The sequence below is a fragment of the Misgurnus anguillicaudatus genome, chromosome 13 (assembly GCF_027580225.2).
Source record: "Misgurnus anguillicaudatus chromosome 13, ASM2758022v2, whole genome shotgun sequence".
In the NCBI taxonomy this organism is placed as follows: domain Eukaryota; kingdom Metazoa; phylum Chordata; class Actinopteri; order Cypriniformes; family Cobitidae; genus Misgurnus; species Misgurnus anguillicaudatus.
In genome coordinates this window covers 6160721-6175227 of record NC_073349.2, presented here as the reverse complement: position 1 = coordinate 6175227, position 14507 = coordinate 6160721, and the positions used below count along the sequence as shown (strand labels likewise).

Sequence of the window (14507 nt, the reverse complement as noted above, 5' to 3'; positions counted from 1 at the left end):
TGATTGTTCTGTTTTTGTTTTTTTCTTGTTTTGTATGGCTGTTAAAGTTTATGCATGCAATAAATTAAATAATATAATAATTCTATAGGTTGAGAAATGTTCCACTGGTTTGCATTATTTTTCGGTAAACGCACACCTAACCTGTCAAATGTCTTAAAATAATCACCACAGGAATGTCTTAATGTCTGTGAAAACTGTGGTATAAGCTGAATAATTGATCATTTATCACGTGCGCACGTGAAACTACAGCAAAAGTTTTATGTGCGCACGCGAAACTAAACTTTATTTATTTTTTGCTCCATGTCCCCTTAGAGGCTCCATACATTTGTTCTATTTTTATAACATCTCAAATATGGGTAGGTTTCTTCAAATTCTTTTAATAAAAATTGGTTAAGAGCCATCTAGTGGATAATAGCGGTATTACAGATTACCATAAAAACTTGTCAGGGAAGTGTCATTTGCACGGATATGTTTACTCTTAACAAAAGTAAGAGTAATGCAAAGTTACAGGATTCAAGTATACTAGGCTGAAACTAAACTGAGAGTCCCAAACACTGTCAGAAAGGCTGTTCCACAGTTTAGGTGCCAGGTGGGAAAAAGTATCGTCTGCATAGCAGTGAAAGCTGATCCCTATGATTCCTTATTTATTATTTTAAAGGGCATATATTAAAAATAAGGCCCTAAGACAGATCCTGTGGTAATCTTTTTTTTACATGCATTAGTATTGATGATTCCCCATTTATATGAACAAAACGATAACTGTCAGATTGGTATAATCTGAACCATTCTGATGCCTGTTCCTGAATACCAGGGTAGTTCTGTAATCTGTCTAAAAGTATGGCATGGTCTACAGTGTCAAATGCAGCACTAAGATCTAGTAGGACTAGGAGTGAGATACGTCCTTGGTCCGAGAAGTAAGTCATTATTAATTTTTAATTAGGGCAAAGAGAATATAACTGACTGTCATCACTGTAAAAATTATACAAAATGTTATGTTTCCTAATGATAGAACAAAAAAGAGTGGGACCCAACAAGTACCCTTGTGGTACCCCACACGTTATCGGTGCAGAGGGAGAAGAGGAATTTCCTGTGGTGACTCTTACTATCCTGTCTGCAAGGTATGATGAAAACAAGTCGAAGTAAGGTGCCCTTAATGCCAACCTTGTCCCTTTAAGAAATGTAAGAGAGTAGAGCTTTCAACTAAATCAAAAGCAGCACTGAAATCAAGCAACATTAAAACTGAGAGTTTTTAGGAATCCAATGTTAGTAACATATCATTCAATACCTTGAGTAACACAAACTCAGTGCTGTGGAGCAATCTAAATCCGGACTGAAATTTGTTCTAAAACTGTCTATGAAGTTTAAGTTGTTTTAATACCGAATTATTAAAGGTTGGCATAATACAAATTTTTATGACATTGTAAAAGGGGTTTAAAGCTGTTCATATATCTATTTATATGTCAGCCTTTTGTGAAATTGACTGTCAACCAAAGTCACTATAGCACATACTGTTGGAGCACACACACACACACACTCAGAGCAGTGGGCAGCTATCACTGCAGCGCCCAGGGAGCAACTAAGCGAAGGGTGCTTTCCTCAGGGGTACCTCACCTATCTCAAAAGAAAATATTTTGATAAATGATGGTAAACAGTTGACGTACCCAATGTATGTTATTTGAAATTTAAAATCATGTTTTTATACAAAACTAGTGACACATCATTTTTCATGTCTTAAATTTCCTTTGAGCTTAAAATAGCAAGCGCCTTTATACTTCGACATGCCTAACTGTAACTACTATGCATGAATCTAAAGTACAGATTCGTCCCTGCACTTAGTTTATTTAGAGAGTTAGTTTCATCATTTAGATTTAGTTTCCTGTGAAAAAGAATAACATGTTTATGTTTATGTTTATAACCAATTGAGGGGGGGGCTGGGGTGGTACCGGACCTCCTAAAAGCATTAAGGTACAAAAATAATAAATTGGGAGGGTCCCCTGGTTTTTATTCAAATTAAAATACTATGAATTCAACATTCTTGTGCTGCTCTGCCACAAAGCGATACTAATACAGCAAAAAAATATTTTTAAATGTATTTCAAAATATACAGAAAATGGCCAAAAAATATGTTTGCTAAAAATATATTTTGGAATATGTTTACAAAAATATATTTTTCACCGATATATTTTTTGGCCATTTTTTGTATATTTTGAAAATACATTTATTTTAAAGCATTAAAAAGTATATTTGGCCCTCCATATATTTTAATCCAAGGAAATATATTTGCATCGCAAAATATATTTCGTAAACATCGTAAACATAAAAAGGTTCAAATTAAATATTTTTAAACTTCAAAAATATACTTTTTAAAATTAACTTGTATATTAAGCATATATGTAAAATAAAAAGAATAATTTTTGCCATATGGGATGTAAAATTAGAAATGTTTTTGCTTGCCCTTGAAATACATTCTGAAATATATGTTGGTAAATAAAGGTTAAAACTAAATGGCGTATATTTCCAAATTAAAAAATATATTAAATTGAGCATTACATTCTACAAAATGTTTTAGCATATATATTTTTGGCCAGAGAAATTATTTTGTTTTTTTGCTGTATGGGTACCGTCAACTATTTGTTCCAATTTCACAATAAACTAATCCAAAAGATTTCTGTCTGAAATAAATGTAAACTCTCAAGTGTGAGAATAAAACGTTGATCCAGGATCACATTTGTAAAATCACGATGACCCTATAATGACAGGGGGGACTTAGAGGACCACCCAAAATCTTTGACATAATTCGAACACTGTTTATAACATGTACCTGAAAGTGGAAATGAAGCAGTGAGACAAGTTAACATTTTTATAGGAAATGGACTTTGTCCATGGGTTTTGTTACAGTTTTTAATGCATGGGTGCCCCATTTTGCAATACCGGAGCCTGTGATGTCACATGGTTGGTTGTCCTGAATGAGCTTGATATAAATGGTAAAGAGATGGATAAAAACAGACAGTAGGAGGATAGATAATAAAAGATTAAACTAAAAGCAACAGGATGTCAGTATATATGAAGTGTAAATCCCTCACAAACCAAAACAAAGAAAATCTTAACTGCAAAGGTTCATGATGTTTCATGCTTTGAATAGGACAATTAACAAGGTTTGTCTGAACAGAATAACCTTCGATTCTGAATGTAATACAGTCACACCCACATCACTCAAGTGCTTGTAACCATTACTCCAGTTTAAAGGTGCATTGTGTAACTTTTAGAGGTGTATAAAGACCTTACAAAATGAACTGTTTGGGTCCCCTTACATGGAAGTCGCCATTTCGCACCACCATGTTTCTACAGTAGCCCTAAACCAGGGGTAGGCAACGTTGGTTCTGCAGTGCCAATGTCCTGCAAATTTTAGCTCCAACCCTGATAAAACCTTGACTACCTTGAGTTTTCAGGTGACTTTTTAGACCTTGATAAGTTGTTAAGGTGTGCTTGATTAAAGCTGGAGCTAAACTCTGCATCTGCACTCCAGGACCGGTGTTGCCCACCCCTGCCCAAAACAGACAAACTGCTCTATAGAGCGCGTTTAGTCACTATGTTGTGTCAGACAATGACGTGCTTTTCCCTATATACAGGAATCAAACATCAATAAGCAGTGTCCCCATAAAACTGTGCATAGATATACAAAACATCAAGCTATGTGGGACTGAACTGTTAACAACATCAATAACATAATGACACTGTTGAAAAAAGAGATTTCCTGACCTCCATTATTGACCTCAATCAATAACGACTGTATGATTTCGAATCAACCCTCATTGAGGATAAATCTGACTGCCTCTGGACACATTTCCAAAAGAAAGTAAGACCTAACCGTGCGCAATGTTAAAGCTTCCTGAATAAGCCAGTTGAGCATGCTGAAGGTAGCATGTTAAGACAAACTCAAAGCCATGAACAGTCCTCTCCAAACCAACGTTTGTTCTCAGATATTTAGCGTCATAGCTGCCTTGGTCTTTAAAGTTTAATTCAAGTGGTTTAAGAGCGTAAACATGTTTAAACAGAGTAAAGGTTGAATGGGGTTTGTCCTAAGAGAAACTCTCCAACACCAATGAAGTAAACCACTTGAGCAATTCCGAAGAGCGGAGCGATGATCAGCGCCCTACAGCCAGCCCCCTTCAGGAACGCTGTTGGCCCCTCCTTCCGCATTATCTTTCTGTGGGTAGAAAAAAGTTGGTGTTAAGCTGTAACATTTGCCTCTCAACTGCCATATCTGTTTGAAACATAAAATTGCAAGTTACATGCAGATTTATTTTCTTTACATGCGGGTTGAAGTCAAATGAAGTCATACTGACGTTACCGTAAAAAACATTCAAACCATTTTATAAGCGCACCATTACGTACTCGCTCAATGACTAATTTGGATTATTTGCAATCAGGCTTTTTAAAGGAAAACTGTTTTTCAATATTTGACTATGTTCTTACCTCAACTTGAATTAATACATATCTATCTTTTTTCAATGCGTGCACTTAATCTTTGTACAGCGCATTGTAAATGTATTAATATTTAGCCTAGCCCCATTCATTCCTTAGGATCCAAACAGGGATGAATTTAGAAGCCACCAAACACTTTCATGTTGTCCCTATTTAGCCCTTGTATTGTGTTCGATTTTTATGACGATTTTGATGGAGCGGGTCAAATTGACCCGCATTGGATTCAATGCAATTCCTTAAATATCACATTATGAAAAACAAGAAGGAATTAGGTATGAACAGGACCATTTTAGTATCAGTCTTTGTCACACATTACAAACGCTTAAAATTAAAAAGTATGATTTTAAAAAATGCATTAAACCATAATTTTTTACATGTTTGTTTTAAAAAAGTCTGAGGACTTACTAGTTTTATCTGTCCCTCAAGTTCGGACTGAATTGGGAAAAGGGGCTTTTAAGTATGCGGCCCCCTGTGCTTGGAATCAGCTGCAAACAGTTTTGAATCTTAAGGAGCCAGTTTCTTTAGGTGTTTTTAAACTACTTTTAAATGACTTGGAGGCTACTCAAAATGGATGTAAATGCTTCGATTGATTATTGGAATGATCCTTGCTGTTGTTTATCGCATGAGATAATATATATATGAAACTTTGGATATTTTATAACCTTGTAATTTACTATTTATTGTACTATGTTTTATGTTACATGTTTCATGTTGTTATGTCTGTAACCTTGTTAATTTGTGCTGCTGCCTGTCTTGGCCAGAACGCTCTTGGAAAAGAGATTTTTAATCTCAATGAGTTTTCTTTCTGGTTAAATAAAGGTAATAATAATAATAATAACAACTGTTGCACAAAAACTGTTGCAACATTTAACATTTTAATTTTTACTTGAACATGTTTTTTTTAACATACCTATGTTTAAAACATCCTAAATAAACAATTTAATATTGCTGTGAAATTAAATGAAGCTTTTCTTTTTCTAAATAGGCTCATCTTTTGTTCTTGAGGCTCATTGTAGAAATTCAAGAAATCACTGTTTACATGATGTGCACACATCAAGCATGTGCTTTCTGACTTCTTGCATTTTACACAAATGGTGCTTATTTTGGTGTCATGTTTTGTGGGGCACAGCTGGCATCACCTGATTCACCTCTGAATTTTCTGTGGGTCTGAATTTATCTGCTTTATATAGTATTTCATATAAATTGAAAATAGAAATGATAGTTTACATTTACTTTTCTGTGTCTGAGGAAGTCTTTATCAGTACTGAAAATAGTGAGGAAAAGCTCACTTTTCCCTTTCCAGGGTAGTAAAATACCAACATATACACAATAAATGTATTTAATTTGTGTCTATACAGTTGCCTTGGAGCAAACAAATATGGGTCAAATTGACCCGCGAACATCAAAATCGTAACAAAAATCAAAAAACCCACTTCAAAACACATCAGTGTATCCTAACTTTGCATGCATCTTCATGGACCTAAATGAGAAAAAGTGACAAAATTTCTGGAAGAAAACTTAGTATTTCATATACATACATATTTCATATTACTTTTACCATCTGTGTCTGTAAAAGTCTTTTTTAGTACTCAAAAGAGTGAGGAGAAGCATTTTTACCTCCATTTCAGAATAGTAAAACACCAATATAGCAACAAACACTAAAAATATATATTTAATTTAGGTCTGTACAGTTGCTTTGGAACAAAACAAAATGCGAGTCAATTTGACCCGAGAACCTCAAAATCGTTACAAAATTATTTTGGTACACTTCAAAACATATCAGCATGTCCAAACTTTGCATGCACTTTCATGTCCATAAATGAGAAAAAGATCGCAGGTTAACTGGTTTATCCGACAGCTTAAAAATCAAAACGGGTCAAATTGACTCGGAACATAATACATGAGTAGATACACGAGTAAGTATGGCGGCACAAAATAAAACGTGGCGATTTTTTAAGCGGATAAAAAATGAGAAATATATTGTATAGAGGAATAGCACTTAGTTTGAAGCACTTTAACCTCGGACGCTGTAATATTGGTGGAGGTTTGAGCGAGAGGGGGAGTAGTCAGGAGTGATGATGTTGCTGCGCGCCGAGGTCGAAGTGCTGCAAGCTGGGTGCTTTTCTGCCGTGCAATATAGTTCTCATACTGCTTAAAAGGATCATTTTATTTTGTGCCACCATACTTGCTCGTGTAGCTACTCATGTAACAGTCTTTAAATAAGGAAAACATGGAAGTGTTTGGTTGCTTCTGGATTCACCCCTGTTTGGATCCCGGGGAGTGAATGGGGCTAAGCTAAATGCTAACACATTCACAACGCACTGTACAAATATTAAGTGTACGCATTGAAAAAAGATAGGTATGTATTAATGGTCTAAGTTGAGGTATGAACATAGTGAAATATTGTTTTCCTTTAAGTTATGAACTGTGGCTTTAATATTACAGGAGAGGAATTGAAAGTAAAGAAGTTCTGTTCTCCAGGTTACGTCTGTGTACTGTACCTGATACAGTCTGTCACACCATTGTAAGAGTCTTCATTTGCGCTTTTATTGAGTGACTGCAGTCTTGTTTTCACCACTGGGTAGAAACAGGATAAGCTTTAGTCATTGTTCATATCTGCTCGTACACCAAACAGTTTGGTTTAGACACTTGAGACGCACACTTACCATCACAAGGGTTGACTGCCACAGCTGCTGTGCATCCAGCTATGCAGCCGGAAATAAAGGACCAATAAAAAGGCGCATTTTCATCCTCCGATGTTTTGCCCAGCTGGTTAACATGGGCAAACAGTGGAAAGTAAACCATAGAGAAAGGGATGTCCCTGTAGGAAGACCCATAAGGACATTGTTAAAATTAGGTGAGCTTCATTTGAGCATGAAGTAAGACAAGTCCTAACCCAGCCCTAAATCAAAGGGAAAGGTTAGCAATAATCCCTAAACCAAGCCCAGCCTAACCCTAAACATAACTTCAAATCTGAGATTGACAGCAGTATTGTTTCAAAAACAGCCCAGCAGCATGTCTTGCTTCGACATGTTACGTAAATACAATTTCCAAGAATTTAAAGTCCTCCTGTTGTGAAAGTTTTATTGTTGTTTATATGTCTATGTTTAATATGCTTTCTGACAAACCATGTGCAAAACACCATTGCTGAGTATTTTGTTCATGTAATTGGACAGTCTCAAAACCACATCATCACAGTTGAACGAGTGGATCAGTAGTTTGAACCATAGATATTATTTATCGATGCTGCATAGACTGAAATGATCGCAGAACAGTTGCCTCGCTCTGCTTCTGTGATGCTCACACATGCAGTGTGAATATCAGCGCTAAAAAAATGGTGCCGCATTGTGTGAAACTCTACATTATCCCGCTTATTACACGGCTACTTGCCACATAAGAAAAAAAACTGGACATGAATATGAATTTAAAACATTTTATTGGCATATTTGTTTTAAATTTACATTTTTATCCTTCCGCGAAACTTTGCACAGATGCATAAAATGATCGTAATACCTTATTAAGATGCTCTGCTTCATACTTGTCTGTCTCCATTTTTTTCTGTTTTAGCCAGTCTTTGAGAAGTTTTAATGCCCATTCTGTATTTGTTTGTGTGTTGGCATCGTAGCTGTCATGCTCTATTTTGTCAAGTTCAGTCTCAGTAAGCTCTCTGTGTCTTGTCGTTGTTCGTTCTTCTATCCGCTGTTTAAATGTTTTGTTTTTTCCGTACATGTTAAAACGAATGTCAAAATTTTCCATTCTTAATTGTGGTTGTCCAGTGTTTGTCACAAGATGGCGCCAAACAGTAATCTTTGTTGGCGCGGAGGGATTTAAAACATACAAGTAGTCCGGCTATGCGTTATTACTTTGGAGCGGTTATTATTTGAAAAGAACGAACCTGCAAATGTCTCAACTGACCAATCAGAATCAAGCATTCCAGAGAGCTGTGTAATAAACTGTTATAAAGCATAAAGAAATGGAAAAACGATTATATGTGCCATTATAATGCTCAAAGATGAGTATTAAGTGATTAAATGATCAACTACAGGGGTTTTAATAGTTTATGCCTATTATACTCATATTCATGCCACCTAAGTATTTAGACTTGTTTGCATCAAGTGACCACTACAGTTTGGTATAAGGAAACTACACTAAGTTGGAAAGGAATAAGCATGCATGTCACAGTGTTCACATTAGCATCCCAAGATGAAATCCTACCTCATGAGGGTTGCTCCCAGACCTTTGTAAAGTCCCTGAATGCCCTTCGTGCGAAGCAGCTCTTGGGTAATCTGAACTGCAGACACTTTCCTGATCGAAGACACAGGACCCACGGTGTACGAGCAGTTTAATACTGGACCAGCCGCTCCCAACTTCACGGTGTGAAGCATAGCCAGCTGCCTCTGCTGGGCCACTGAGAGAAAATAATAGACAACCTACTGTAAGAAAACTGAGCAAACCAAGGCTTTCAGGAAAAAAACTACTTAAAGGGACACTTCACCAATTTGCATTAAGCTTTGTATAGTTAGAACCCCAGTCATGTTTTTGAATGGTCATGCATCATTTTCTCAGTTGACGCTGAGACAGGAGAAATACAGATTTCAGTGTTGCACTTCGTTCTTTCAATGATGTAAAAATCATAATTTTACCTCATTGAAAGAAGGAATTCCAATATCTTTGTTGAGGGGGTGAGACTACAAACACCTCTTTTCTCTGTCAAATAGGCACCAAATTCTAAATGTATGTTACATTTCGACTACAAATATGATGCACTTTCAATAAAGATTATTGTTTCTACGGGTGAAATTCTCCTTTAAAGGAGTATTTACTCACCCACATGTTATGATTATCAGAGTTATATCAAATTAGAGAACCAATGCAATTTCACATGCTCCCATATTTGAATCTAGAGTTGTCATTGTCTGTTTACAATACCATGCGTCAATTTTGAAATATGAATCATTGTTTTTTTCTCAAACAGGGCCGGGGCCGAGCCCCAGCACATAGGCGGAAGGTATAGACTGCTCCGCGTCAGTGTGACAGCTGGTGACACAAAGCGAATAACGTGTTTCCATTTATTCCTATAAAATAGGCTTTATGCTCGTGAATGCGAGGCACCCGCGACAAAAAACAGAATGCGCAACCGGATTTTACCGGTCATTTACACGGCGAGTCAAACGTTTTTGTCACCTTCATGGGCCTTATCTTCCGATGTCTGTCTACGCATATGTTGCTGATATGTTGTACCTTTTCTTGTTAATTGAGTCTTTTGGGGTACACTGTAAAAAAAATCAGCAGAAATTGCAGCTGGGTTGCCGGTAATTTACCGTAGATTTAAATTTGTTGTTTACTGGCGACATTTTGTTCAAAGTTAAATGAATATTTAACATTTACAAGTCTTTGTCTTTATAGAGTAAAACGGAAACAAAATCTGAAGCAAAAAAACAGAAAAAGGTTGATGATGATTTCTGGTTCCCAGAATGCTTTGCATGAGGCTGTTATTGTATAGTTTTATTCTGTAAAGATAAAGACTTGCCAATATTCAAAATTCATTCAACTTTGAACAAACTCTTGCCAGTAAATAACATAAATTTAAATCTACGGTAAATTACTGGCAACCCAGCTGCAATAACATTGTAATTTCTACAGATTTTTTTTACAGTGTATATTTTTGTCTATAAGATATGGCGGTTGTATGATTCTTATAACTTTCTTTTCTGAAAGTTTGATCAATTGTGCATTAATGAAATGCGCAACAATTGCATGTAGCGTGTCAGAATCATAGATTCGTATAATTTGCAAAATCAAATGCTCTTTTGGGTAAACCTCTGGCACAGGGGAACAACTTCTTAAATCCTACCAGAGGTCCAGCATGTCACTGAAACACACACCAGTGGCTGTCATCAGTATTAAACACATTTCCCCACCAACACCCCTCCCCCACATAACAAATCCAAATTTAACCCCTGCTCACAAACAGTTAGTTTAGCTTCAGAAGACGTTTATTAACCCACCAGATATGTATAACTTAACGGATTAGTCCATTTACTTACAAAAAAAAAAACAGATAATTTACTCACCACCATGTCATCCAAAATATTAATGTCTTTCTTTGTTCAGTCGAGAAGAAATTATGTTTTTTGTGGAAAACATTCCAGGATTTTTCTCATTTTAATGGACTTTAATGGACCCCAACATGTAACAGTTTTAATGTAGTTTAAAATTGCAGTTTCAAAGGACTCTAAATGATCCCAAATGAGGCATAAGGGTCTTATCTAGCGAAATGATTGTCATTTTTGACAAGAAAAATAAAAAAGATGCACTTTTAATCCACAACTTCTCGTCTTCCTCCGGCTGTGTGATGTGCCAGCGCGACCTCACATTATAGGTCATCACGTCAAGAGGTCACGGATGATGAATGGAAAACTACGCCCCATTGTTTACAAGTGTGGAGAAAGACGACCGTTCTGACGTTGTTGTATGTGGAATGACTACACTCTCAGAAATAAAGGTACAAAAGTTGTCACTGGGACAGTACCCTTTCAAAAAGGTACACTTTTGTACCCAAAGAGGGCATATTAGTACTTTGAACTGCCAAAATGTACCTTTAAAGGTACATATTTGTACCTAAATGGTACATATTAGGACCTTTTTTAAAGGGTACTGCCCCAGTGACAGCTTCGTACCTTTATTTTTGACAGTGTACCCAGTCTCACAAAGTTTCGTGATATAGTCACGTATTTTTTTATTCTTTTTTCATGATACTATCAATTTCCCCGTTTTTTCGTGATCGCATAACAAATTCCTGTTCACGTGTGACCATGACGCATTGGTTACTCAACTGCCTTTTTTAAAACCATTGTCGCTTTGGCTTAGGGTTAGATTTGGTGCTTGCATTAGAATGTCACTTTATATATTGGTTTATACTATTTTTTTTATTTATTTTTTTTTAGTTGGGTTTGGGTTGGGTTGGGTTTGGGTAGGGATGTCATTTTATGTAAATCTTACCCTAAACCGAAGCAAAAATGGTAAGAAAACAGGACAAAACAGTTGAGCAACCAACACGTGACAATCACCCAAAACAGGAATTCGTTATACAATCACGAAAAAATGCGGAAATTTGTGATAATAGCACAAAAAAAGAATTAAAAAAATATGTGACTATATAACGAAATTTCATGAGACTGGGCTGGGAATGATACTAGTTAATGTCTTTGTGTCAGTTTATTGTTTAAAATGGTCCGCAAATGTGCGTTTCATATATGTAACACGTGACCTTTCCACGGCATTACGCAATTAAGTGAGGTCACGTTGGCACGTCACAGGACTGGAGATAAACGAGAAGTTGTGGTTTTTTATTGTTCTTTTAGTGTTCAACTAAAGAAAGAAAGACATAAACATAAGTAAATTTTCATTTCCTTTAAGATTGACTAAATCTTGGACATTGTAGTTGAAGACACATGCACAAGAAGTTTTAGGTTCATTTTCAAAGAACTAATACTGTATGACAGCATAAACATTGGAAAATTCAAAACTCTTTGTCCCTCACCAAGTCGACCTGCATCCTGAAGCTGGATTTTGAGCATTTCCATAGGGGTTGTGATGATAACCTGACACATCCCTGCCCCACATCCAGCCATCATCTCCTGAAACACGGTCAACTTGAGTCTACAACACATATATGTGTGTCATTAACCTTCTTTTAACATTCTCAGGGTTATAATGATAATGATTTTTGATAACAGAGGTTAAGGGAACGTACTGTCCCCTGCTTAGCTGCTGACGGAAGAAGTCATTGGCGGCCAGTTTGATGGCTTTCTCAGGGGTCACCAGTGTCAGGTTGACTGCTGCACCTTTTATGAAACATGGAAAAGAGGGTTCATTTAAAATAATTAGCTGTTAGATCTTACATTTTTGCCAACAGTTTTGGGCAGAGTTTGTGCTTTTGGCCCTCATTGCATAGCTGTCACTGGGGCAGTACCTTTTAAAGCAGGGGTCACCAACCTTTTTGTGAGCAAGGGATACCACAATGGATAAACCAATCCAGAGGGTTACTTTTTTATATTGTCTACTCAAAACTTATTTATTTTACTTGTTGATGTGTTTTTAACATACATAAAATAAGCTAAGCTAATATAAAGATGTGTAAAAATAAATAAATGTAAAAATTTGAGGCTGTGCTTTGGTGGGAAACTCACAGACTCTGTGCGGGCAACCTTGTGCCCACGGTCACCATGTTGGAAACCTCTGTTTTAAAAAAACGGTCTAGGTATGAAGAGTTTCGTTGCAAAACGAGATAACCACCGTTTTTTTAATTGTTCAGAAATCTCGTTTTTTGGTTGTGCATTCCAATTAATTTCAATGCAAAGTTGGTTTGTTTTGATTTAAACCTTTAAACTTTAAAAATACAGCTAAGAATCACCATAAAACAAAATAATAACATGATAACATGATAATAAACATGTTTTGACAAAAATGTTAAAAAATGGATTTATCTTGTTTTGCAACGAAACTCTTCATATGTACTGTTGGGTAGATGTGATATGTACATTTCCGATATACTAATATGTAGATTTTTGGTACTAATAAGCTTTATTTGCAAAGCTATTCTTTTTAAAGGGGTGCCACCCTAGTTGCTGGGATAATATTTTTTTTATTATTTGACAGTACACGTTAATAAATCATAAGGGAAAAGTAAAGGCATGGTGCCAAAACCTGAACCCATGACTTTGGATAAATTAAATTTGTGTAAATGATGTTGTCCTCGGGGATGTCAGATGAATAAGGGTAAGGGTTTTTAATTGTATCTTCTTAAAGTTCTTACCTCTGTACATTCCAAAGTATCCCTCAGAACGAACAGTCTTTATCAAACAGTCCATCCTAAATAAAATCACAAGAAAACATTACTGATAAGTCCCGCACGAACTGAATATGACCTTTTATTCTAAGAAAGATTAGCTTTCTGGCATCAGTCCTTGACAGGTAAATTACCTGACTTATAAGAGCTGTCTTTCAAAAAAAATCCTGCTTTGTCTTGCTAAAAGTTTTTTGACAACTTGAGTAGGTGACGGTTCAAAGTAAGATTAACAGAATTTTGTGCTTGCTTGGAAAAGAACCAAAATTGTCAACAAATGAAACTAGGAAGGGGGAATTTAAACGTACATATTTTTGTAGACCCGTTGGTTTGCTCTTTGGTTTTGGAGCCTTGTCTTGGCCAGATCAATGGGAAACACACAGGTAACGCCCACCAGTCCAGCAACTCCGCCATTGATTAACTTTGCAGGGAGGCTGATAGAAAAAGAAGAGATCAACTAAATCAATACCCCTTTATGTCTTTAAATGATTATGTCCAACAATTTCACTAAAGTACACACACTGTAAAAAAATATTTGCTGGTTTTATTTTTTTATTTATCTTGACTAGAGATGAGTTGTTAATGAGTTGATTTAACGAAACAAAAAAAAATTAAGGCAGCAAATAATTTTTTACAGTGTCATTTAAAATATAATTTGCACATGTAAATGTATTTTTTAATGCAGCACGCAAAAAAAGACACAATATGAACATTGCAAAAAAATGCAGCATGAAGTTTAAACAACTTGGTTTTGCAAGTCAATTCAACCTACCATTTTAATAAATTTTTATTTTAAAAAAAATTGACTTAATTTAAGAAGTTAAAGTAACATAAAAATATATGTTAATTCAACAATTTGTTTAAACAAAGTGTCAGACTGATTTTTTTATTGCAACTGCTCCCCAATAAAACAAACTCCCACCATAAAACTGAACATAATATGAAAACATTTCAACTCTTTATTACAAAGATGTTATAGTAAATACATTCCACAACATTGGTGTTAGTTTCATACCTGATTGGTTGTTGAGTCATGGTGAGAGGTTTCTAGGTCTACGGGACTAAAGAAGACAGAGGTGCAGTCACTGAGCAAAGAAGTGGAGAGGGTTTATATACACGTACTCCTCCCTGAAGCCTCGGGCAACACGGTCTTTCAATCTGTTAGTGTATGCAA

General features: G+C 35.9%; 1 protein-coding gene across 1 annotated transcript; it reads right to left on the bottom strand.

Annotated features, from left to right (window-relative positions):
* Positions 1 to 2846: 2846 nt before the first annotated feature.
* On the bottom strand, positions 2847 to 14507 carry slc25a55b (solute carrier family 25 member 55b). The gene is made up of 9 exons (XM_055188493.2): positions 14349 to 14507; positions 13642 to 13767; positions 13304 to 13359; positions 12242 to 12332; positions 12029 to 12147; positions 8701 to 8893; positions 7152 to 7306; positions 6987 to 7062; positions 2847 to 4207 (listed from the first exon to the last, which is right to left on the bottom strand). The coding sequence occupies exons 1-9, from the start codon at positions 14366 to 14368 to the stop codon at positions 4048 to 4050; spliced, it is 996 nt and encodes a 331-aa protein (XP_055044468.1). The 5' UTR covers positions 14369 to 14507; the 3' UTR covers positions 2847 to 4047.

What these genes read in the sequence shown, in the direction of transcription:
- slc25a55b (XM_055188493.2), bottom strand. Translation starts at nt 14,368, where the DNA reads ATGACTCAACAACCAATCAG. An exon ending in TCAGGATGCAGGTCGACTTG is followed by an intron (nt 8,894 to 12,028) that starts GTGAGGGACAAA and finishes ATTTTCTCTCAG; the next exon opens with TGGCCCAGCAGAGGCAGCTG. An exon ending in GGCAGTCAACCCTTGTGATG is followed by an intron (nt 7,063 to 7,151) that starts GTAAGTGTGCGT and finishes GTTTCTACCCAG; the next exon opens with TGGTGAAAACAAGACTGCAG.